At 37.2% G+C, this 21515-nt stretch overlaps 1 protein-coding gene across 24 annotated transcripts in view; it reads left to right on the top strand.

Annotated features, from left to right (window-relative positions):
- Positions 1–21515, top strand: part of KATNAL1 (katanin catalytic subunit A1 like 1) — a 244990-nt gene that overhangs the window by 51123 nt on the left and 172352 nt on the right. For 21 of the 24 annotated variants that reach the window (XR_012426789.1, XR_010582530.1, XR_010582529.1 and 18 more), the window contains 5 exons: positions 5803–5930; positions 6322–6427; positions 15793–15951; positions 16670–16796; positions 19672–19806. Coding sequence is in view for 18 of the 24 variants with exons in the window: in XM_065533128.2 (XP_065389200.1) it covers positions 5803–5930; positions 6322–6427; positions 15793–15951; positions 16670–16796; positions 19672–19806 (655 nt within the window). In the remaining 6 variants the exon portion in view is untranslated. The remainder of the gene's footprint in view (positions 1–5802; positions 5931–6321; positions 6428–15792; positions 15952–16669; positions 16797–19671; positions 19807–21515) is intronic. The other 3 variants (XR_012426791.1, XR_012426792.1, XR_012426790.1) reach the window with 2 other exon arrangements.

Below are 21515 nucleotides of genomic sequence, written 5' to 3'. Positions count from 1 at the left end.
TATATGGGTTTTAGTTATCAATTGTAACATGCAAGTGGGGGACTAACACAGCTACGAAATAGAATACAAAATCACTTTTTTTAAAAAAAGAAATAATTGCCATTCTAATTGGTGTGAGATCTCGTGGTTTTCATTTGCATTTCTCTAATGACCAGTGATGATAGCTTTTTTCTTTGTTGGCTGCATAAATATCTTCTTTTGAGAAGTGTCTGTTCATATCCTTTGCCCGTTTTTTGATGGGGTTGTTTTTTTTTCTTGTAAATTTGTTTAAGTTCCTTCTGGATTGTGGATATTATTAGCCCTTTGTCACATGGGTAGATTGCAAAAATTTTCTCCCATTCTGTAGGTTGCCTGTTCACTCTGATGATAGTTTATTTTGCTGTGCAGAAGCTCTTTAGTCTAATTAGATCCCATTTATCAATTTCGGCTTTTGTTGCCATTGCTTTTGGTGTTTTAGTCATGAAGTCTTTACCCATGCCTATGTCCTGAATACTATTGCCTAGGTTTTCTTCTAGGGTTTTTATGGTGTTAGGTGTTACGTTTAAGTTTTTAATCCATCTTAATTTTTGTATAAGGTGTAAGGAAGGGGTCCAGTTTCAGTTTTCTGCATATGGCTAGCCAGTTTTCCCAACACCATTTATTAAACAGGGAATCCTTTCCCCATTTCTTGTTTTTGTCAGGTTTGTCAAAGATCAGATGGTTGTAGATGTGTGGCATTATTTCTGAGGCCTCTGTTCTGTTGCATTGGTCTATATATCTGTTTTGGTACCAGTACCATGCTGTTTTGGTTACTGTAGCCTTATAGTATAGTTTGAAGCCAGGTAGTGTGATGCCTCCAGATTTGTTCTTTTTGCTTAGGATCGTCTTGGCTATATGGGCTCTTTTTGGTTCCATATGAAATTTAAAGTGTTTTTTTTTTTTTTTCTAATTCTGTGAAGAAAGTCAATGGTAGCTTGATGAGGATAGCATTGAATCTATAAATTACGTTGGGCAGTATTGCCATTTTCATGATATTGATTCTTCTATCCATGAGCATGGAATGTTTTTTCCATTAATTTGTGTCCTCTGTTATATCCTTGAGCAGTGGTTTGTAGTTCTCCTTGAAGAGGTCCTTCACGTCCCTTGTAAGTTGTATTCCTAGGTATTTTATTCTCTTTGTAGCAGTTGTGAATGGGAGTTCACTCATGATTTGGCTCTCTTATTATTGGTGTATAGGAATGCTTGTGATTTTTGCACATTAATTTTGTATCCTGAGACTTTGCTGAAGTTGCTTATCAGCTTAAGGAGATTTTGGGCTGAGACAATAGGGTTTTCTAAGTATACAATCATGTCATTTGCCAACAGAGACAATTTGACTTCCTCTCTTCCTATTTGAATCCCGTTTATTTCTTTCTCTTTCCTGATTGCCCTGGCCAGAACTTCTAATACTTCCAATACTGTGTTGTCTTGTGCCAGTATTCAAAGGGAATGCTTCCAGCTTTTGCCCATTCAGTGTGATATTGGCTGTGGGTTTGTCATGAATAGTTCTTATTGTTTTGAGATATGTTCCATCGATACCTGATTTATTGGGAGTTTTTAGCATGAAGGGGTGTTGAATTTTATCGAAGGCCTTCTGCATGTATTGAGATCATCATGTGGTTTTTTGTCATTGATCCTGTTTATGTGATGGATTACATTTATTGATTTGAGTATGTTGAACTAGCGTTGCATCCCAGGGATGAAGCCACCTTGATCGTCATGGATAAGCTTTTTGATGTACTGCTGGATTCGGTTTGCCAGTACTTTATTGAGAATTTTTGCGTTGATGTTCATAAGGGATATTGGCCTGAAATTTTCTCTTTTTGTTGTGTCTCTGCCAGATTTTGGTATCAGGATGATGCTGGCTTCATAAAATGAGCTAGGGAGGAGTCCCTTTTTAAAAATTGTTTGGAATAGTTTCAGAAGGAATTATACCAGCCCCTCTTTGTACCTCTGATAGAATTTGGCTGTGAATCCATCTGGTCCTTGGCTTTTTTTTTTTTGATTGGTAGGCTATTAATTACTGCCTCGATTTCAGAACTTATTATTGGTCCATTCAGGGATTTGACTTCTTCTTGGTTTAGTCTTGGGAGGGTGTATATGTCCAGGAATTTATCCATTTCTTCTAGATTTTCTAGTTTATTTGCAAAGAGGTGTTTATAGTATTCTCTGATGGTAGTTTGTATTTCTGTGGAATCAGTGGTGATATCCCTTTTATCATTTTTTATTATGTCTATTTGATTTCTTCTGTCTTTTCTTTATTAATCTGGCTAGCAATCTCTTTTGTTAGTCTTTTCAAAAAACAAGCTCCTTGATTCATTGGTTTTTTGAAGGGTTTGCTGGAAAGGATATGGAGAAATAGGAACGCTTTTACACTGTTGGTGGGAGTATAAATTAGTTCAACCATTGTGGAAGACAGTGTGGCGATTCCTCAAGGATCTAGAACCAGAAATACCATTTGACCTAGCAATCCCATCACTGGGTATATACCCAAGGGATTATAAATCATTCTATAAAGACACATGCACACATGTGTTTATTGCAGCACTGTTCACAATAGCAAAGACTTGGAACCAACCCAAATGCCCATCAGTGGTAGACTGGATAAAGAAAATGTGTCACATATACCACGGAATACTGTGCAGCCATAAAAAAGGATGAGTTCGTGTCCTTTGCAGGGACATGGATGAAACTGGAAACCATCGTTCTCAGCAAACTAACACAGGAACAGAAAACCAAAGACCGCATATTCTCACTCATAAGTGGGAGTTGAACAATGAGAACACGTGGACACAGGGAGGGGAACATCACACACTGGGACCTGTTGGGGGCTGGGGAATGAGGGGAAGGATAGTATGAGGAGAAATACCTAATATAGATGATGGGTTGATGGGTGCAGCAAACCACCATGGCACGTGTATACCTATGTAACAAACCTGCATGTTCTGCACATGTATCCTAGAACTTAAAGTATAATAATAAAAAAAAAAAGAAAAATAATGAGATTTCCAAGAAACTTTGTACTTTCTTTGAGCCGTTGAAATCAGGCAACAGATGAATAAATTAGGCAAGTGAGAGGCAGTGGCTTTACAGGAAAAAGATCAGCTATAATTCAGCTTAGACATCCCTGTGACTATGACCCAGTGATTTTTATTACTAATTGGCCAGTAATTTCTGATGCGTAGTAGCTTACTACCTAATGAGTTGATTCGTCTGTTGGACAGAATCCATTGTTAGAAAATTCTTTCTTTTGCTGATCTGAAATCTATATCTTTTGTTACTGGCCCTTGCTTTGTTTTTTTTTGGGGGGGGCATAATACTTAGTAGGCCTGTTGGTTGTATTGCCCCATTAGGATTTACTTCTTCAGCTTAAATGTCTCTAGTGTCCTTCGTCTTCCTCCATATGACATGGGTTTTGAAACCTTTATCATCTTGATTATCCTTCCCTGAGTGTAATTTATCAGCATTTCTCTTAAAATGCAAGACCCAGAGCTAGTAACTGATCATGTTTCACTTAATCTGCCAGTGTGAGAGGTTACATAGTAAAATGTAAAAAAATTTGCATTTTAGGGCAGACTATATCATTAATTGTTAGTCACTTTGAACCTAGTTTTCCTCAAATAGAAGATTATCCAACACTAATAAAAGATGAGTAACAAAGCTTTCTCGATATGGGAAATTTTGATATTAGTAAAAAGAAGTGAAAATATTTTGCTTTCATGAGAAAAAAAGTATATCAACCTTCATGCTAAAAATCAAATTCTTGCTAATGTTGACGTTAGTCAACTCATGAAAATCTAAGGAAAGAATTGTAAGATCATTTCAGTGACATTGCACTTAGTATTATTTATGTACACTTAATAATATCATGGGGGAGGTTAGCTTTATTGCCTTTCATAGTTTCCTTTAGGTGTTGCGTTTAATCTAGCTGTTTATATTTGATGTCTATATTCTAATTTAAGTATTTGTTATGAAGAATAACTGTCACTCATTTTACTGATTTCCTGGTATGACCAAATTTATCTTAGTTTTCCTAAGTCTGTTTTTTATAACCTCACCATTTTGATTTGAAAACATTTCCAGAATCTTGTTTGTGGTACTCGATCTGTATTCAAGTCTCATGTGTACCACTGAGAAACCTTGGGTTCTCGGGCAGGTCATTTAACTGGCCTATACACACACTTCTCCTTCTGCGTAGTGAGAGGCTTTTACTTCTTAGATTCTCCTCCTCTACCCCATCCTCTATAGGAGCCAGAAGAAATCCAAACTCACCTCTGCCCATATCTTCAACCTCTTTCTTCTGTGTAATACCTTTTATCTATCCTGGCTGCTCAGGTTTTTTCACAGCACTTCACAGTTTATGTGTGTTTTTGCTTTATTTACTTGTTGTTTGTTTCCCCCTCTGGACTAGATGCTTGATGGGGGCAGATAATGTATTTTCATTCACTGCTCTAAAACCTGATACGCAATAACATGTGTTGCACGTAAAAGATGCGCAAAAAATCCTGTGATACTGCTATTACTTTCATATAGGCATGCAGCTTTTTCTTTCTCCTGATGTAGTGTTTATTAAGTTCTTTCCGGCCACCTGGACATTCATATTAAAATGAAATTTTAACTATGTAAATATAAATTACAATGCCATATGAAGGCTCAAGCTCCAGATATGTCAGTTTCTGTTGTATCCTTTGTTGATACATTTCTAGAATAGTTTTAAAATGATTACAGAATGTTCCTAGTGATTTGTTGTTTGCATATGACTTGGTAGCCTTGGCCTGTCCGTACTATAAAATGTGACTCTAGCCTAAGCTTAAGTATGTTGATGTATTTGTTGTGTAGGTGCCAAAAATTTACTCCTTTTAATAGTGTCAATATTGATATCTGTCATCTGGAATGCAAGAATCTTCCTGAAAATTTGCTAATAAATGTAATACTACTGCCATACTGCCCAGAAATAATTTGTGTTTTTTTTGGGTGAAGTACCAGAGTACCGTTTGGTCACTTACCTAGTGGCTTAAAGGAACCAGAGCATCTATCCAAAGGAGCCATTTAGTTTCCTCCCAGCACTTATGATTGAGCCTTTTTTGACTGTTTCAGAAGTGAGATTAGAGAAGTTTGTCTTGTTCTTTTGTCTCTTTTGAGGTTGAAGTTTAGGAGATTGACTCATTTTGGCCATTTTCTTGTTTCATTTTTACTGTAGGCAGTAACTGGGGCTAAAGCTCTGGGGAGGCACTTGGCTATGCTTGCTGAAGTATTTCCATAGTTGGACTGTCTCTGGCAAATAAGTAAATTTCATTTAAAGCTTTTCAAAGCTGTGTAAATCTTGGCAGAACCCCATAGAAAGCATAGCATATAGTTCCTTTTAAAACAACTATATTATTAAATGAAGAATTTGGGGAAAGCATATTGCTTTAATGGTCTTAATACCATTTAAAAAGATCCTTCTACATTAATATTCAAAATGTTTCCTAGTAGTGGTGGAAATCTTCTGCATCTACTAGTTCAAAGGTAGGCTTTCCCAGTCTTTTGGGATCTAGCAAGGATGTTTAGTCTTACCTGCAACTGTCCCTGCAAGAATGTAGATTTGAAGTTTTTAATAAAGTTGACCAGTTCATGTATTTCTGATGAATTAAATAGAGGAGAATGGCATTTGAGTAATCAGAAAATACTACCTTAAAATAATAAAATTTTGAAAATGATGGCATTATAATGTTTTCAAAGCGTAATGATGTTAACTAAATTATCCAGTTACTGACTAGTACTTTTTTTTATACCTATCCCCAGGGAAGGAAGAATATGCAAGACGGTGCAAGTGATGGTGAAATGCCAAAATTTGATGGTGCTGGTTATGATAAGGATCTGGTGGAAGCCCTTGAAAGAGACATTGTATCCAGGAATCCTAGCATTCATTGGTTAGAGTCTTTGAAATTATTGAATTAAAGTAGAGGAGAACACAAGTTATAGGTTGGCTTGGTGTGAGTTTTCTCTTGTTATTCATTAATCTGATTATGACCACCTCTGTAATGTGAAAGTATAGAATTGACGGGAGAGTTCTGTCGAATGTAACCAGAACATTTTACATGTTAATTTGAAGTTGATATATAACTGACAAAAGTTGTTAATTCAGTGACATGTCCTCATTAATAACTAATGTTTTCACTGATGTTTTTATGCAGTAAGAATTAGACTAATGTTCTTAATATGAGAACAATTTCATAAGTAAAAAAAATTAGAAGAATTAGGTTTGACCATAAATCAAAGATCCCTGAATAAACATTATGAAACTTTGCTCTTCTTTCAAAGGGATGACATAGCAGATCTGGAAGAAGCTAAGAAGTTGCTAAGGGAAGCTGTTGTTCTTCCAATGTGGATGCCTGACTTTTTCAAAGGGATTAGAAGGCCATGGAAGGTGAGAATTTATTAAATTGGTTTTGGTATAAGAATGCTGCTTGCATCAGAATGAAAGGCAGCATTGCTGTAGTTTTTGATGTATTTAACCCATTTTGAAAAGGTTGGGAGAAGTTTATATACACCCAAAACACCTGGATTTGAATTTGTATTGTGATGTGTTACATCTGCATAGTAGGAGAGATGAGCTTGGAGTGTTGAAACTATATAGTCTTTAGGTCACTTCCCTCAGGGATGCTGAGCTAGAGATTAGTTTTAAGAATTTTCTAGGTATATGGTTCTGTAAATAAAAAGTTAAGCAGATTAAGCAGAAATAATGCATAGTCTTATAGAAGAAAGGTATGATCAAACAGTTATTTTTCAAAAGTTGGAATATTTCTCATTGATGGTTATTTTGTTTTACTTGTCACTGACTTGAAGCTCATTGTTGACTGTTTTATAGACTACATTTGCTATATTTTGAGTTTTCACAAATGTTTTTTCTAAAGAGAGGTCTTTAGCTGTGTTTTAAAAAACGACTTCTTGACCGGGTACCATGGCTCACCCCTGTAATCCCAGCACTTTGGGAGGCTGAGGAGGGTGGATCACGAGGTCAGGAGATCGAGACCATCCTGCCCAACATGGTGAGATCTCATCTGTACTGAAAATACAAAAATTATCTGGGCATGGTGGTGCGTGCCTGTAATCCCCGCTACTCGGGAGGCTGAGGCAGGAGAATTGTTTGAAGCTGTGAATCGGAGGTTGCAGTGAGCCAAGATCGTGCAACTGCACTGCAGCCTGGCAACAGAGCCAGGCTCCGTCTCAAACAAACAAACAAACAAACAAACAAAAAAAACCACTTCTTATATCATTACAGAATATCTGACTTTATGAATTTATTTTGTCCTTGCTGTGCTTTTGTAGTATTTATTGGCAAACTGGCTTAAGAAAATAAGATATATTTCTAAAGAATCTTTTTCCTGACCAAATAATTTTTTTTCTGCAACAGTAGAATAAAATTCTTGACTAGAACTATTATTATTTTTTTAAAAATCGTGTTTGAATTTTTTAGGGATTTGTGAGAACAGATTATTTACTAAAATGGGACAAAAATTTATTTAGTTTTTGAGACTGAGTCTTACTCTGTTGCCCAGGCTGGTGTGCAGTGGCATGATCTTGGCTCACTGCAACCTCTGCCTCCTAAGTTCAAGTGATTCTTGTGCCTCAGCCTCCGGAGTGGCTGCAATTACAGGTGCGTGCCACCACGCCCAGCTAAATTTTGTATTTTTGGTAGAGGCTGGATTTTGCCATGTTGGCCAGGCTGGTCTTGAACTCCTGGCCTCAAGTGATCCGCCCACCTTGACCTCCCATAGTCCTGAGATTACAAGCATGAGCCACTGTTTCAAGCCTGATAAATGTATTTTAAAGAATACATGAAAATAAGGAGACCTTAGAAATTTTTCAGGTTTATAAAATTTGTCTCAAAACGTAAATTCCAGAATTTCAGAATTGGAATGAGTCTTTGAGATCATCTTAAATCCCCATTATTTGACAGACTAGAAAATTGAAGTCCAAATAGGTTGTGACAACCATAATAGACCTTTAGAAAATTTAAAATTCAATGTGTCTCAGCTTCCTATGTTTATATGTGCCTTTCCCTCCATAGCACACGTCTGCATTGTGTGATACCATTCCTTTATCCTTCAGGCATTTACTTAGCCCTGTTATATGTAAGGTTCCTTGTTTCTCAAGACAGAGTCCCTGAGCTGTGAGACATCCTAAACAGAGAGTTGGGCAGTTACAGATCGCTTTCAGCGTTAGGCACTAGCAGAGCCTAATGGGTGGTACAGTCCACATGTGCTTGGAAAGCTCAGCAAAGCACAAACATGACATAATTAGAGAAGGCTTTATGCTTGAGGACGTGGGATTCAAGCTGCAATTTGTAGGGTTGTGAGGATTTCACTGTGTTGGAGGAGACATTTTGGAGATGTAGGAACTTGAGGGGGATGCATGATGTGAGCAGTGGAATATAGTGAGAAAGTGTAAGTGTGTTTGGGAATAGATGCGTTGACGTTTTGTAAGGAAGGCAGCATAGAATATTGGTAAGGGGCACAGATCCTGGATCCAGACTGGGTGCATACGAATTCTAACCATTTCCACTTATTCTGTGATCTTGAGCAAGTTATGGAACTTCTCCATGCCTCACTTTCCTTATCTATAAAATGGGAATAATAATAGTTATCTCATAGGATATAGTGAGGTTAAAATGAGTTAATGAGGCTGTAGAATTATGTAAATGTTGAAAACATAAATTAGTGGAAGATTCCAATGGGAAGGTAGGTTGAGGCCAGACTATTTCCCAGGAGTTCTATTCTTTTTCTATAGATGTTTGGGAGACGTCTTTGAGCAGGTAGGTAGCATAATTAAACTGGTGAGTTGGAAAAAACAGTCTGGTTGCAATGAACACAGAAAGATGGGAGGCAAAGAGCATGTTCAGAAGTGATTGGCAGTAGTTTAGGCTTAAAATTCAAAGAGCCTGAATTAGGATGGTGATTATGAATTAGGAATGGAAGGACAGATGCTAGTGATATTTACTGAAGGAAGTTGGTAACCTTTTGGATGTAATATATATGTCAAGAAGAAGGCAGGGGTAAAGATAATTGGGTTTTGTCTGTGGCAGAATAGTGATGATAACATAAATGTGGAGCTCAGGAAGGAGAAAGACGCTGGTTTATTGTTCTTGATGTTAAAAGTTCAGTAGGAGCAGGGGGTGCTTCTGGGGAAAAAGATATGGAATTATTTTTGAGTTTTAAATTTTGGTATATTAACGTGGAAATGCACCAAGTTAGAAATACAGGGCCGGCCGGGCACGGTGGCTCACGCCTGTAATTCCAGCACTTTGGGAGGCTGAGGCAGGCGGATCACGAGGTCAGGAGATCGAGACCATCCTGGCTAACACGGTGAAACCCCGTCTCTACTAAAAATAAAAAATTAGCCGGATGTGGTGGCGGGCGCCTGTAGTCCCAGCTACTCGGGAGGCTGAGGCAGGAGAATGGTGTGAACCCAGGAGGTGGAGCTTGCAGTGAGCTGAGATTGCGCCACTGCACTCCAGCCTGGGGGACAGAGCGAGACTCTGTCTCAAAAAAAAAAAAAAAAAAGAAATACAGGGCTGAAGCTTGTGAGAGAAGTTAAAGACGGAGATATTAAGTGCCTTTTCAAAAATACGTATCTCTGGGATGAACTTTTCTGTAACAGAATAATAGCGAGGTCCTTCTTTATAAGTTTTAAGATCAGATTATATGATTTTTATAAAGGCAACATTTAAAATTTTACTTAGAAAATAAGGAGATGCCCAAGAAATAGACTACTGTATTTTCAGTGGCTGAAGTATAAACATATGCTTGAATCACTCTTACATTGAGACTCTAGCCATCTATCCATTTATCATCCAGCCTATCTTAGCACTTCTTAGACTGCGTCATAATTTATCTATCTATATTTTCTAATAGATTAAAAGTCTCTTGAGGATTTATGTGTGATTCCTGATAGATTCAATTTTTTTTCCTCAGGGCGTAGTACTTAGTAAGAATTGGATACATTTACACTGGGTAAATACATATTTATTGAGTATTTACCTTGTGTCACGTGATAGGCTAAGTGCGGAGGATACCAAAATGAGTGAATAATAATAGCCCCCAAGAAGCTCATGGTCTTTGGGTGAATAAGCATGTGTTTAATGGAGGCCATGTGTTAAGTGCAGTATTTGTTGAGGACAGTGTGACTAGTGTCTGAAAGAGTAATGAACTCACTGCTATGGCAGGAGAGAGGAGGAGGGACTTAGTCTGCTGTGGAGAATAATATCAGGGATGGCCTCTCAGAGCAGGTGACTCTGAGCTGAGACTTGAAAGATGAATAGAAGTTAAACAGGTAGATGTGATGAAGAAAGGCTCTAAGGCAGAGTGGATATCATGTACAAACACATGAAAAGTGTAAGAGAACATAGTATATGTGAGGAATCTTCCGTAGTTCAGTGTGGCTGGAAGGATAGAGTGTTTATATGGGACATAGTAACAAAAGACACTGCTGGAGTGGTTGGTGTGACCTACTTCTCACGAAGAGCCCTGCATGCCATGCCAAAGATGTCAGTGAGCCACTGAAGAGTTTTTAGTAGAAGGGTATTTGCAAGTGTAGGAAGATATCGTTTCTGTAGCAGTATGGAGGATAGGTTGGGGATGGACGTAGATGGACATGAAAAAGTAATCTCATCAGGAGGCTGGTGAAATAATCTAGCCAAACAGTGAGGACAGATACCTGTAGAAAGGCATGGGCTTTTTGGTTAGTGAAGAATCAATGGATTTGTGAGAGATGTTTAGAAGGTATAAGTGACTGACTGTTTACAGGGATGTGGGAGAGACAAGTTGTATGACTCCCAGATTCCAGGCTTGAATTGAATGACTTCTGACATGACCTACCTAGAGTTGGGCCAGACTTCACAGGTTGAGAGCCCAGTTTTCCGCAAGACTGCCCTCACTTCAGACACTAGCTGCAAGCCTGGGGGTCCCTGGGTCACTCTTACAACCAGCTGGCTACAAATTCAGGGGTTCCCACTACCCTCTCAGGTTTGATAATTCTCTAGAACAACTCACAGAACTTAGGGAGGCCTTACAGTCGAGCCCAGGACAACATAGGCATGAATATTGCGGATCCCCTTACACATGGCTTTTCTTCTGCCTCTGCCGCCCCAGAGACAACAAGGCCAACCCCTCCTTTTCCTCCTCCTCCTTAGCCTATCCAAGCTGAAGACCTTTAAGGTGACACACTTACATTTAATGAATAATAAATATATTTTTATCATAATTTTCTTAATAATGTTTTCTTTTTTCTATGTTTATTGTAAGAATACAATATACAATACATATACAAAATACGTGTTTACAGTTTTTGTTATCAGCAAGACTTCAAGTCAACAATAGGTTATTCATTGTTATGTTTTTTTGGGAATCAAAAATTATATGCAGATTTTTGACTGTGTAGGGGATTGGTGCCCCAACCCCTGAGTCGTTCAGGGAGCAGCTGCACTTACAATGATACTGTTATTATAGCCAAAGGATATAAATCGGAACCAGCCAAAAGGAGAAACTTACAGGGCGAGTTCTAGAAGGATGCGCAAGGTGACGCTTCTTTCGCCCTCTCTTCCTGGAGTCAGGATGCTTTACTCTCCTGGAAGTGTGACAATATGGAGATTATGGCATCACATGGACGTGTGATAGTACTGCTGTAGTTTGGATATGGTTTGGTTATTTGTCCCACCAAATCTCATGTTGAAATTTGATTCTTGATGTGGTAGTGTTGGGAGGTGGTGCCTAATGGGAGGAGTTTGGGCCATGGGGACAGATCCCTCATGAATGGCTTGGTGTTGACCTCGTGGTAATGAGTATGTCCTCACTCTGTTCATTCTCATGAGAAGTGGCTGTTGCCCCTCTCTCTTGCTTCTGCTCTTGCCATGTGAGTTCTGCAAGCTGCTGGCTCCCTTTTACCTTTCTCTATAAGTGGAAGCAGCATGAGGCCATCACTAGAAGCTGAACGGGTGCAGGCACCATGCTTCCTTTACAGCCCGCAGAACTGTGAGCCAAATAAACCTTTTTTTCTTTAAAATTACCCAGCCTCAGGTATTTCTTTGTAGCAACACAAATGGACTAAGAGAAATACATAGAGTATTGCCAATTAGGGACGCTCACGTGATCAATTGAATCATTGCCCATGGTTCTTAATCTCTTGTTCTCTTCCTCTCCCCAGAGGTTGAGTTGATATCACATGGCTCAAAGCCCCAGCTCTGTAATCACATGGTTGGTTTTCCTGGCATGGTCACCCCCCCATCCTGAGTTGTCTTGTTGGTGTTAACTATATAGGGGCCCACCATGAGTCACCTGATTAGCATAAAATTTCAGGGCCTATTGTGATAACAAAAATAATCCTGTCGGTAGGGTATTTCCACGGTTTTAGAGGCTATTTTCCAGGGACCGGGGACAAAGGCCAGCTAAATTCTTTATTATACAGGGTGCAGGGAACTGATATTGGAAATAGAGAAAGGAGCAGGTTTAAATAGAAACAAAATGTGTTTCAGTAAATACTCAGCAGCTAATTCGAAATAGAGGCCGGGAGCTTCAGATAAAATTCAGTAAAATTGTGAGATAGAAAGGTTGGTTGATGATATGGGTATGGATGAGTTTGTTCAGGAGTTTTTAAAGGGAAAGGTTTAGAATTGCTTTGGGAATGTAAAGGGCAGAGGAAAGAGGAGATCTGAGGCGGTGAACATAGCCAGAGAGCAGAAGTGTCAGGAAAAGGGCAGTGTCAGGGTTTCAAGAAGAGGGGGATTAATACCATGTATTAATCAAAGCAGCGTCAAAGAGAAGTCAGGGAGGCCCGACTGAAGAGTGGTCATTAGGTTAGTAAATGAAGTATTTTTAGTGAATTGGTGAAGACTAAAGTCATGTTGTAGCTTATGAAGAAGAAATAGCATAAACCATTGAAGGTCGGCTGTGAGAGGAAGGAGAGGTTGATAGTAGCTAGAGGATTTGTAGAGTCAAGTGAAGGATTTTTTTTTTTTTTGGTGTCAATTTTATCTATCTTTTTAAAACATTTGTGTTTTTGAATTGATACATAATAAATGTACATACTTTTGGGGTTCATGTGATAATATATTTGCATAATTTGTAAAGATCCAATCAGTGTAAATGGGATATCCACTACCTTTAACATTTGTCTTCATGCTAATTATTTAATAATCAAATTATTAAATTATTCTCTTCTAGTTATTTTGAAATATACAATAGACTATTGTAAACTATGGTCACACTACTGATCTATCAAGTTGTACTCATTAATCAGCCTCTCTTAATTCTCCCTTGACCCCTACCCTTCCCAGCCTCTGGTAACCATCAGTCTATTGTGTCTTTATGAGATCCTTTTTTAGCTCCCACAAATGAATGAAAACATGTGATATGTGTCTTTTTGTGCTTGGTGTATTTCACTTAACGTAGTGACTTCCACCTCCATCCATGTTGCTACAAATGACAAGATTTCATTCTTTTTTATGGCTGTATAGTATTCCATTATATATACACCACATTTTCTTTCTCCATTCATCCATTGTTGGGCACTTAGGTTGATTTCATGTTTTGGCTGTTGTGAACGGTGCTGTGATAAAGACAGGAGTGCAAATAACTCTTTGATATATTGATTCCCTTTTTTTTTTTTTTTTCTTTTTTTGGATATATACCCAGTAGTAGAATTGCTGGATCATATGGTAGATCTACTTTTAGTTTTTTGAGGAACTTCCACACAGTTTTCCACGGTGGCTTCCACCAACAGTATAGGAGCATTCCCCTTTTTCCATATCCTCACCATCATCTATTATTAGCTATCTTTTTGATGAAAGCCATTTTAATTGGAGTGAGATGATCTCATTTTGGTTTTGACTTGAATTTCTCTAATGATTAGTGATGTTGAGCATTTTATATCTATTGGACGTTTGTATGTCTTTTGAGAAATGTCTATTCAGACCTTTTGCCCATTTTAAAATTGGATTATTTGTCTTTTTGCTGTTGAGTTGCTTGAGCTGCTTATGTGTTCTGGTTACTAATCCCTTGTCAGATGGATAATTTGCAAATATTTTCTCCCATTGTGGGAGTGTCTCTTTGTTGTTTCCTTTGCTGTGCAGAAGCTTTTTAGTTTTATATAATCTGTTCATCTGTTTTTGCTTTGGTTGTCTGTGCTTTTGAGGTCTTACACAAAAAATCTGCCTGGACTGATGTCCTGTAGCATTTCCCCAGTGTTTTCTTCTAGTAGTTTCATAGTTTCAGGTTTTTAACCTATTTTGATTTGATTTTCGTATATGGCCTTTAATCCATTTTGATTTTTGTATATGGTGAGAAATCGACATCTAGTGTCATTCTTCTGTATATGGTTATCCAGTTTTTCCAGCAACATTTATTGAAGAGACTGTTCTTTCCTTAAGGGCTTTTTGTAACGTGACAGATTAAAGTGTATTTATATACCGAGGGGAAAGAGCCAGTAGACAAAGAGATATAGGAAAGAGAGAAATTAATTAAAGGAGTAATGTCATGAGAAGGTGAAGTTTATAAATATCATACAGTAGCTATGAACAGATGCTAATGTTAGAAATGAACTCCTATAGGAGGTGGCCACATTAATGGCATTACAGGATGGCCCTCTCAGAGAGAATGGAAAAAGGCATCGCAGAAATAAGAACTTTGCTCTGGCTATGCCTATAGCATCAATTGGTCGTTTTCATGGTTTTTAAAATCTCAACCTCATGCAAAGTTGAGGGCTCCCTAACAAAACAAAATATTTTTTTAAAACTAATGTTTCAAATCTTAGTGATTCCTGGTTGATCTGTGTGTCAAAATTCTATAGCTAGAAAAGCATTTGGACAGTTTCTGAACTTGGAGTTCATGGAACTTTGACATACACATAGTTTTCAAAGCTTAAATCCCCAGAAGCTTGTCAAACCAAAGTAGCAATTGGATCAGAATTCCTCTTAAGGAATCACCAAATATTATGCACAAAAATTTAGTGTGAGCTATGTGTTTAAACTCTAAAGTACTGGAAGAAAATAATTAAAGAACCCATTAGTTTTTTAAGACTAGAGGATTGGTTTCCTTGAATAATTTTTATTCCTCACTGATTTGTTTTTATAGAATACTTTTATGTTTGTTTTCAAAACTAAGAAGTAACTAAAGTTTGGTTTTTATTCTGCATTTACTGGCTCTTTCATCACTATCACTGTTTTATATAAACTGTCTAACACTTTAAAATGATACAAATCTTGCTAATTTGATTATGTTTGAATCACCACTGGATTTTTTTACTGTTACCTTATTAACTCATAAATGGGTCTTTATTTTTTACTGAAAGCTGTATATTATAAATGCACTGTGGAAGATAGCTTCTGTCCCTCATAGAGGGTAAGGAATGTGTAATTCTGCCACATGTGATAGAAAATGTCTTATTTTTAATATGTGTAAACAGAACAGTTGCTTTTAAGCAGTGCTCAGTATTATATGTATATATCATATGCCAGGTTCAGGAAACTGAGATTCTGTCTAAATATATGAGAAAACTGTTTGTTGTCTAGGCTTTTTGTTAGATTATCTCTGACTACCTCTGACTTGAGACATTTTGTGAAATTTCTTCATTTTTTTCTAGCTATAAAATGATACTCTTGCTAAATGCATCATGATTTTACTGTGACAATTTTGAGTTTATCTTTTGATGGGAAAATCTTAATGTACATTAATAGCTGATGATAATTTATAAAACTTTTTTAATTTGATAAATCATTTAATTCATCTTTTGAAATGTCAGGGTGTACTGATGGTTGGACCCCCAGGCACTGGTAAAACTATGCTAGCTAAAGCTGTTGCCACTGAATGTGGTACAACGTTCTTCAACGTTTCCTCTTCTACGCTGACATCTAAATATAGAGGTGAATCTGAGAAGTTAGTTCGTCTGTTGTTTGAGATGGTGAGTGACGATAAATTCAGATTTTAAAGTAGTGTGTGTAGGCCTATGATGCTCCCATAAATCAGTTCTGTCCACCTGGAATCTTTTTTGAAAAGGGCAGTGTAGTTCTATTTTAATAGTTCTTGACACACTGACGAGAAATGGGATGATGAGTTTTGTGGGGTAGTTGGTGTATCTTCAGTGTATCTTTTTCTTTAAGGTACGGCAAGGCCTTTTGGCATCCTGTCCACTGAGGGTGGAGGAAGAGACTTTGGTTGTGTGTGTGGGTTGACTGGTATTTCTGCATCTCTAGTGAGCTGATGGAAGAGAAGAATATTTTAATATGTATTTTAAAAATCAGAGCCTGACCTGTCATTAAAGTTTATTCCTTTTTCATACGGGATTTGCAGTAACTTAAGAATGTATATGTGAGGATTGAGATTGACTTATTTTTGAAAAATTTTTCATTAAGGAAATTTTCAGACATGAATGTAGAAAGCATAGTACAATGAACCCCTATGTATCTATCACCCAACTTCACCAGCCATATAACCTTTATTTTTAGAAATTTCTTTTTTCTCATGGGAATGATTGATTTAGCCTTTGCCATAACCAGGTGATGGCATTAAAACAGTGAGAAGTTTCTGCTCTCTTTTGCCATTGCTTTTAAAGATTTTTTTAAGTACTCCGATTGTTTTATGAGATTATTGAATGATTTCTTTAAAATATTTTCATAAAGGCTAGATTTTATGCCCCTACCACGATCTTCATTGATGAGATAGATTCTATCTGCAGTCGAAGAGGAACCTCTGATGAACATGAGGCAAGTCGCAGGGTCAAGTCTGAACTGCTCATTCAGATGGATGGTAATTGATATTTCATTATTGTTTCGAAACTCTTATTTTTCAATATTTTGTGTAAACTCATAATCAATGGATGGATTAGAAGGCAACCTAAGTTTAATTATTTGTTCATTCACCCATTTGTTCATGCACCCAGAAAGCATTGCACCATTTCAGGTTCTGAGGTTACAAAGAAAAAGGCTACTGTGGCCTTCAAGGAGCTTACTATTTGGAGCAAAGGTTCTAGAGGCGTGATCTAGAGTCCTAGGGATCCTTGAGACCCTTTAAAGAATCTGCAAGGTCAAAACTATTTTCATAGGAATATCAAGTCATTGTTTGCCTTTTCTTTTTCACTCTCATTCTCTCACAATGTACAGTAGAGTTTTCTAGAGGCTGTAAGATGTAGGGTATCATAAAAGGTAGAAAGCAGAAGCAGATATGAGAATCCCGCTTTTCTCTAGTTAGACATTAAAGAGATATGCAAAAATGTAAAAAAAAAAAGTCCCTCTACTTTTTAAAAATATTTTGGAAAACATACTTTTCATTAAAATATGTAAATAAGTAATGAATTTATCATTTTTAAGTGAACTAATATTTTTAAATTTCAATTTTAGGTTTTTTCTTTTTTTTCTTATAATTTACCCATGCACCATCTATTTTAAGTTTTAAAGATACTGATAGATACACTCCACACACAAAAAAGCTGTTTGGGGTTCTTAATAATTTTTTTTTTTTAAGGTTTAGAGTCTTGCTCTGTTGCCCAGGCTGGAGTACAGTGGTGTGAACACAGCTTGCTGCAGCCTTGACCTCCTGGGCTCAAGCAATCCTCCTGCCTCAGCCTCCTAAGTAGCTGGGACCACAGGCGCATGCCACCACATCTGGTTAAGTTTTATTTTTTTGTAAAGACAGGGTCTCGTCATGTTTCCCAGGCTGTAGTTGTACTCTTGAGCTGAGGTGATCCTCTGGACTCAGCCTGTCTAAGTGCTGGGATTATAGACATGAGCCACTGCATGCAGCCTCAGTAATTTTTAAGAGTATAAAAGGGTCCTGAGATCAAACAATGTGAGAACCACTGATCTGGATGAGAAGCAGGCAACTGATCAGATGAGTATAATACATTTTGGTACATTCTGGGGTAGAAGTAAAGTCTGGGTGCAGTGGAAACACAGGAGAGGCACCACCAAGACTAAGGGGGAGTCATGGAAAGAGATAGCCGAGTTGGACTTTGAAGCATTGGTAGGAGTTATCCAGACAGAGAAAAAGGGCCCTGAGGAGCCTTAGAAGGAAGAGGGTTATGGGCTCAGAGCTGCCGTTTAGAGATAAGTTACTCTGGTAGTTAGTTGTGTGGTAGACAAGAGGCTGTTCAAGCAAAACATTAGAACAGATAAAATATGTTTAAAAATATCCAGGGTGAGGGACTGAGTGCAGTGGCTCATGCGTGTAGTCCCAGCACTTTGGGAGGCTGAGGTGGGAGGATCACTTGAGGCTAGGAGTTCAAAACCAGCCTGGTTAACATAGCAAGACTTGAAGCAACAACTTTAAAAAGTAGCTGGGTGTGGTGGCACGTGCCTGTAGTCCCAGCTACTCAGGAGGCTAAGGTGGGAGGATAGCTTGAGCCGCAGGAGTTGGAGGCCACAGTGAGCTGTAATTGTGCCATAGCACTCCAGCCTGGGCAACAGAGCAAGAACCTGTCTCATAACAACAACAACAACAAAACACCAGTAATATCCAAGTTGTATTGTTTCAAAACAGTCATGGTTATTCATCAACTATGGATACTTACTGAATACTTAAAATGTACTATGAGACCCTTCCCTCAATGAGTTTACCATTTTAACTTTTGCTAAAATATGAGAGAAAGGAATGAGTATGTTTTATTTTTGAGGTGGGATATAGGGGAAAACATTAGGTGTTTAAAATTGGAAAAGGAAATTACTGAATACAAATTTAGTCAGCTGAATTTCATTGAGGGATATTTGTGATTATTGTTGATTATTAGTTGGACAGCTTGATTCTTTGTCATAATGATTGGAGTTTAGTAATAATAAAATGTTGTAAGTTTCAGTGAGCCAACATCATGCCAGAGCACTCCAGCCTGAACAATGGAACCAGACCTTGTTTTTTTAAAAAATAACTATATTGAGCTAGGTTGCTTTAAATCCACTAGTACTTTATTATGCCAGACTAGAAAGTCTTATCAGTAAAATTTACGGGTTTTTTATCTTTTATTTTTCACTACATATTTTCTAGAGTTTCTGTTGTGTGACCTGAAATTTTTTATTCTAAAAAGGAGACACTGTGTACGTACATGTAGTTCGTTTGGTTATTTTTATCTGTGATTACTGGGTTCATTCTTAAATGTCTTGTTTGTTTTTTACAAGTCACTTAAAAGTTTAAAGGACAACATCATGGAAATATAACCTGTCTTTCAAAATTATAATTGCATGCTAGAATATTAAGTAAATGTGAACCCTCTGTTTCCACTTCTTGAGAAAATAGACTAAAAAACTAAAGTAAAATATTTGCGGAACTTTATGATTTCAAAGAAATAAGAGGAATAAAACAGAGCCTAATCTCCCATGCCTTTTCTTTTCAGAGGAAATATACATTCATTTTCTTACAGAAAAATGGATATTTTTATTGGATTAAAATCCTGCACTGGGTTACACAAGAAAAAAACAAAAAAAGAAAAATCCCACACTGGGTTATGTGAATTCTTCTACTTCTTTGTTTTGTAGTTATCCGTTGATGAGTCTGGTTTTGCCACCACACAGAGGTTAGGACTACACTGTCTTCTTCATCATTGCTTCTGTCACTTTGGCTAACAGAAATGTTAACTGAATGAAAGTGTAAAGGGTTGTAAGAAAAACACTATCTTTTCCTCCCTTCCTGTGTATAGGAGTTGGAGGAGCTTTAGAAAATGATGATCCTTCCAGAATGGTTATGGTATTGGCTGCTACGAATTTCCCGTGGGACATTGATGAAGCTTTGCGAAGAAGGTTAGAAAAAAGGATATATATACCTCTCCCAACAGGTATGATGCCTTCTCTATTTTGAGCTTTCTGTTACTTTCTGTTACCTTTCCCATGTATCTGAATCTTTATTCCATTGCCATTCTGCTTAAAGAAGCAGAATAACATCACAAAACTAATTTGTAGTAGATGTGAACACAGGCCACAGTACTCTATTGAAATTTCTTACGTTTCAGAGAAATTCTTAAATTTGGAACAATATTCATGTTAATAAATATGGTAGCACTTTTAAGTTTTCACTTTTAAACTTGAAGGTTTTTTAAAATCTTTTTCAAAACATGCTGTTTTGGAGTGAGCGTGTGTGTGTGTGTATTTTTATTTTTTTATTTTTGAGACAGAGTCTTACTCTGTTGCCCAAGCTGGAGTGCAGTGGCGTTATCTGAGGTCACTGCAACCTCCACCTCCTAAGTTCAAGTGATTCTTGTGCCTTAGCCTTCCGAATAGCTGGGATTACAGGTGTGTGCCACCACACCCAGCTAATTTTTGTGTTTTTAGTAGAGACAGGGTTTTGCCATGTTTTCTAGGCTGGTCTCGAACTCCTGGCCTCAAGTGATTTCCTGTCTCGGCCTCACAAAGTGCTGGGATTACAGGTGTGAACTGCCATGCCTGGCCTGGAAAATATAATTTCATCCTGTTAATGAATGCTGAAATTTCCGTACATGAATTTTTTCTTTTTATTTTGAGGTAAAATGTGCATAGAATGAAATGTACTTAAGTATATAATTTGAAAGAGTACAAATAAGTACTCCTGTTTAATCAATACCCTAATCAAGATGTAGGGCACTTCTATCATCCTATAAAGTTCCTGTGTGCTCCTACCAGCTAACCCTCCAATAGGCATTCACTGTACGTGATTTTTATCACCATAGATTAGTTCTTTCTCTTGTTAAACTTCATATAAATGGAATCGTAACAGCATGTACTCACTGTGTCTGGCTCCTTTCACTTGAGGTTCATCCATGTGATCACATGTATCAGCAGTTTATTCCTGGTTTGATTATACCACAATTTTTTTATTGTCCTTTTGATTGGTATTTAAGTTATTTCTAGTTTTTTGGCTATTATGAATAAAGCTGTAAACTTTCTTGTACATATCTTTTTTATGGATGAATGTTTTCAATTCTTTTGGATAATATAAGAAAAGAAAGGATGGGTCATAGGGTAGGCATATGTTTAGCTTTTATAGGAAATACCCAAATTATTTTTCAGAATGGTTGTACCATTTTGTATTCCATCATCAATAAATGGTAATTCAAATACTTCCGTATCCTTGCCGACATGTGGTGTCAGTATTTTAATTTCAGTCATTCTAGTAAGTATGAAATGCTCTCTCATGATTTTAATTGGTATTTCTCTGATGACTTACGTAGAGTACCTTTTTATGTGCTTTTCATGGTCATGGTATACTTTTTGTGTAGTGTCATTTCTTTTTCCCAGTTTTTAATTGGATTATTTGTTGCTTTATTAATGCTTTTTATGTTATTAGATCTGTGCATTGTGAATATTTTCTTCCAGTTTGTGGTTTGCTTTTGATTTTCTTTATGGTATCTCTTAATAAGTAGACATTTTACATTTTGATGAAGTCCTGTTGACAATTTTTTTAAATGAATAGTACTTTTAGTGTCTTAAGAAATCTTATCTATCCCAAAGCTGCAAAGTTTTTCTCCTGTTTTCTTTTGGAAACTGTATTTATGTCTGTGATTCCTCTTGA

The sequence above is a fragment of the Macaca fascicularis genome, chromosome 17, assembly GCF_037993035.2.
Source record: "Macaca fascicularis isolate 582-1 chromosome 17, T2T-MFA8v1.1".
Lineage (NCBI taxonomy): Eukaryota > Metazoa > Chordata > Mammalia > Primates > Cercopithecidae > Macaca > Macaca fascicularis.
This window is presented reverse-complemented; position numbering and strand designations above follow the sequence as displayed.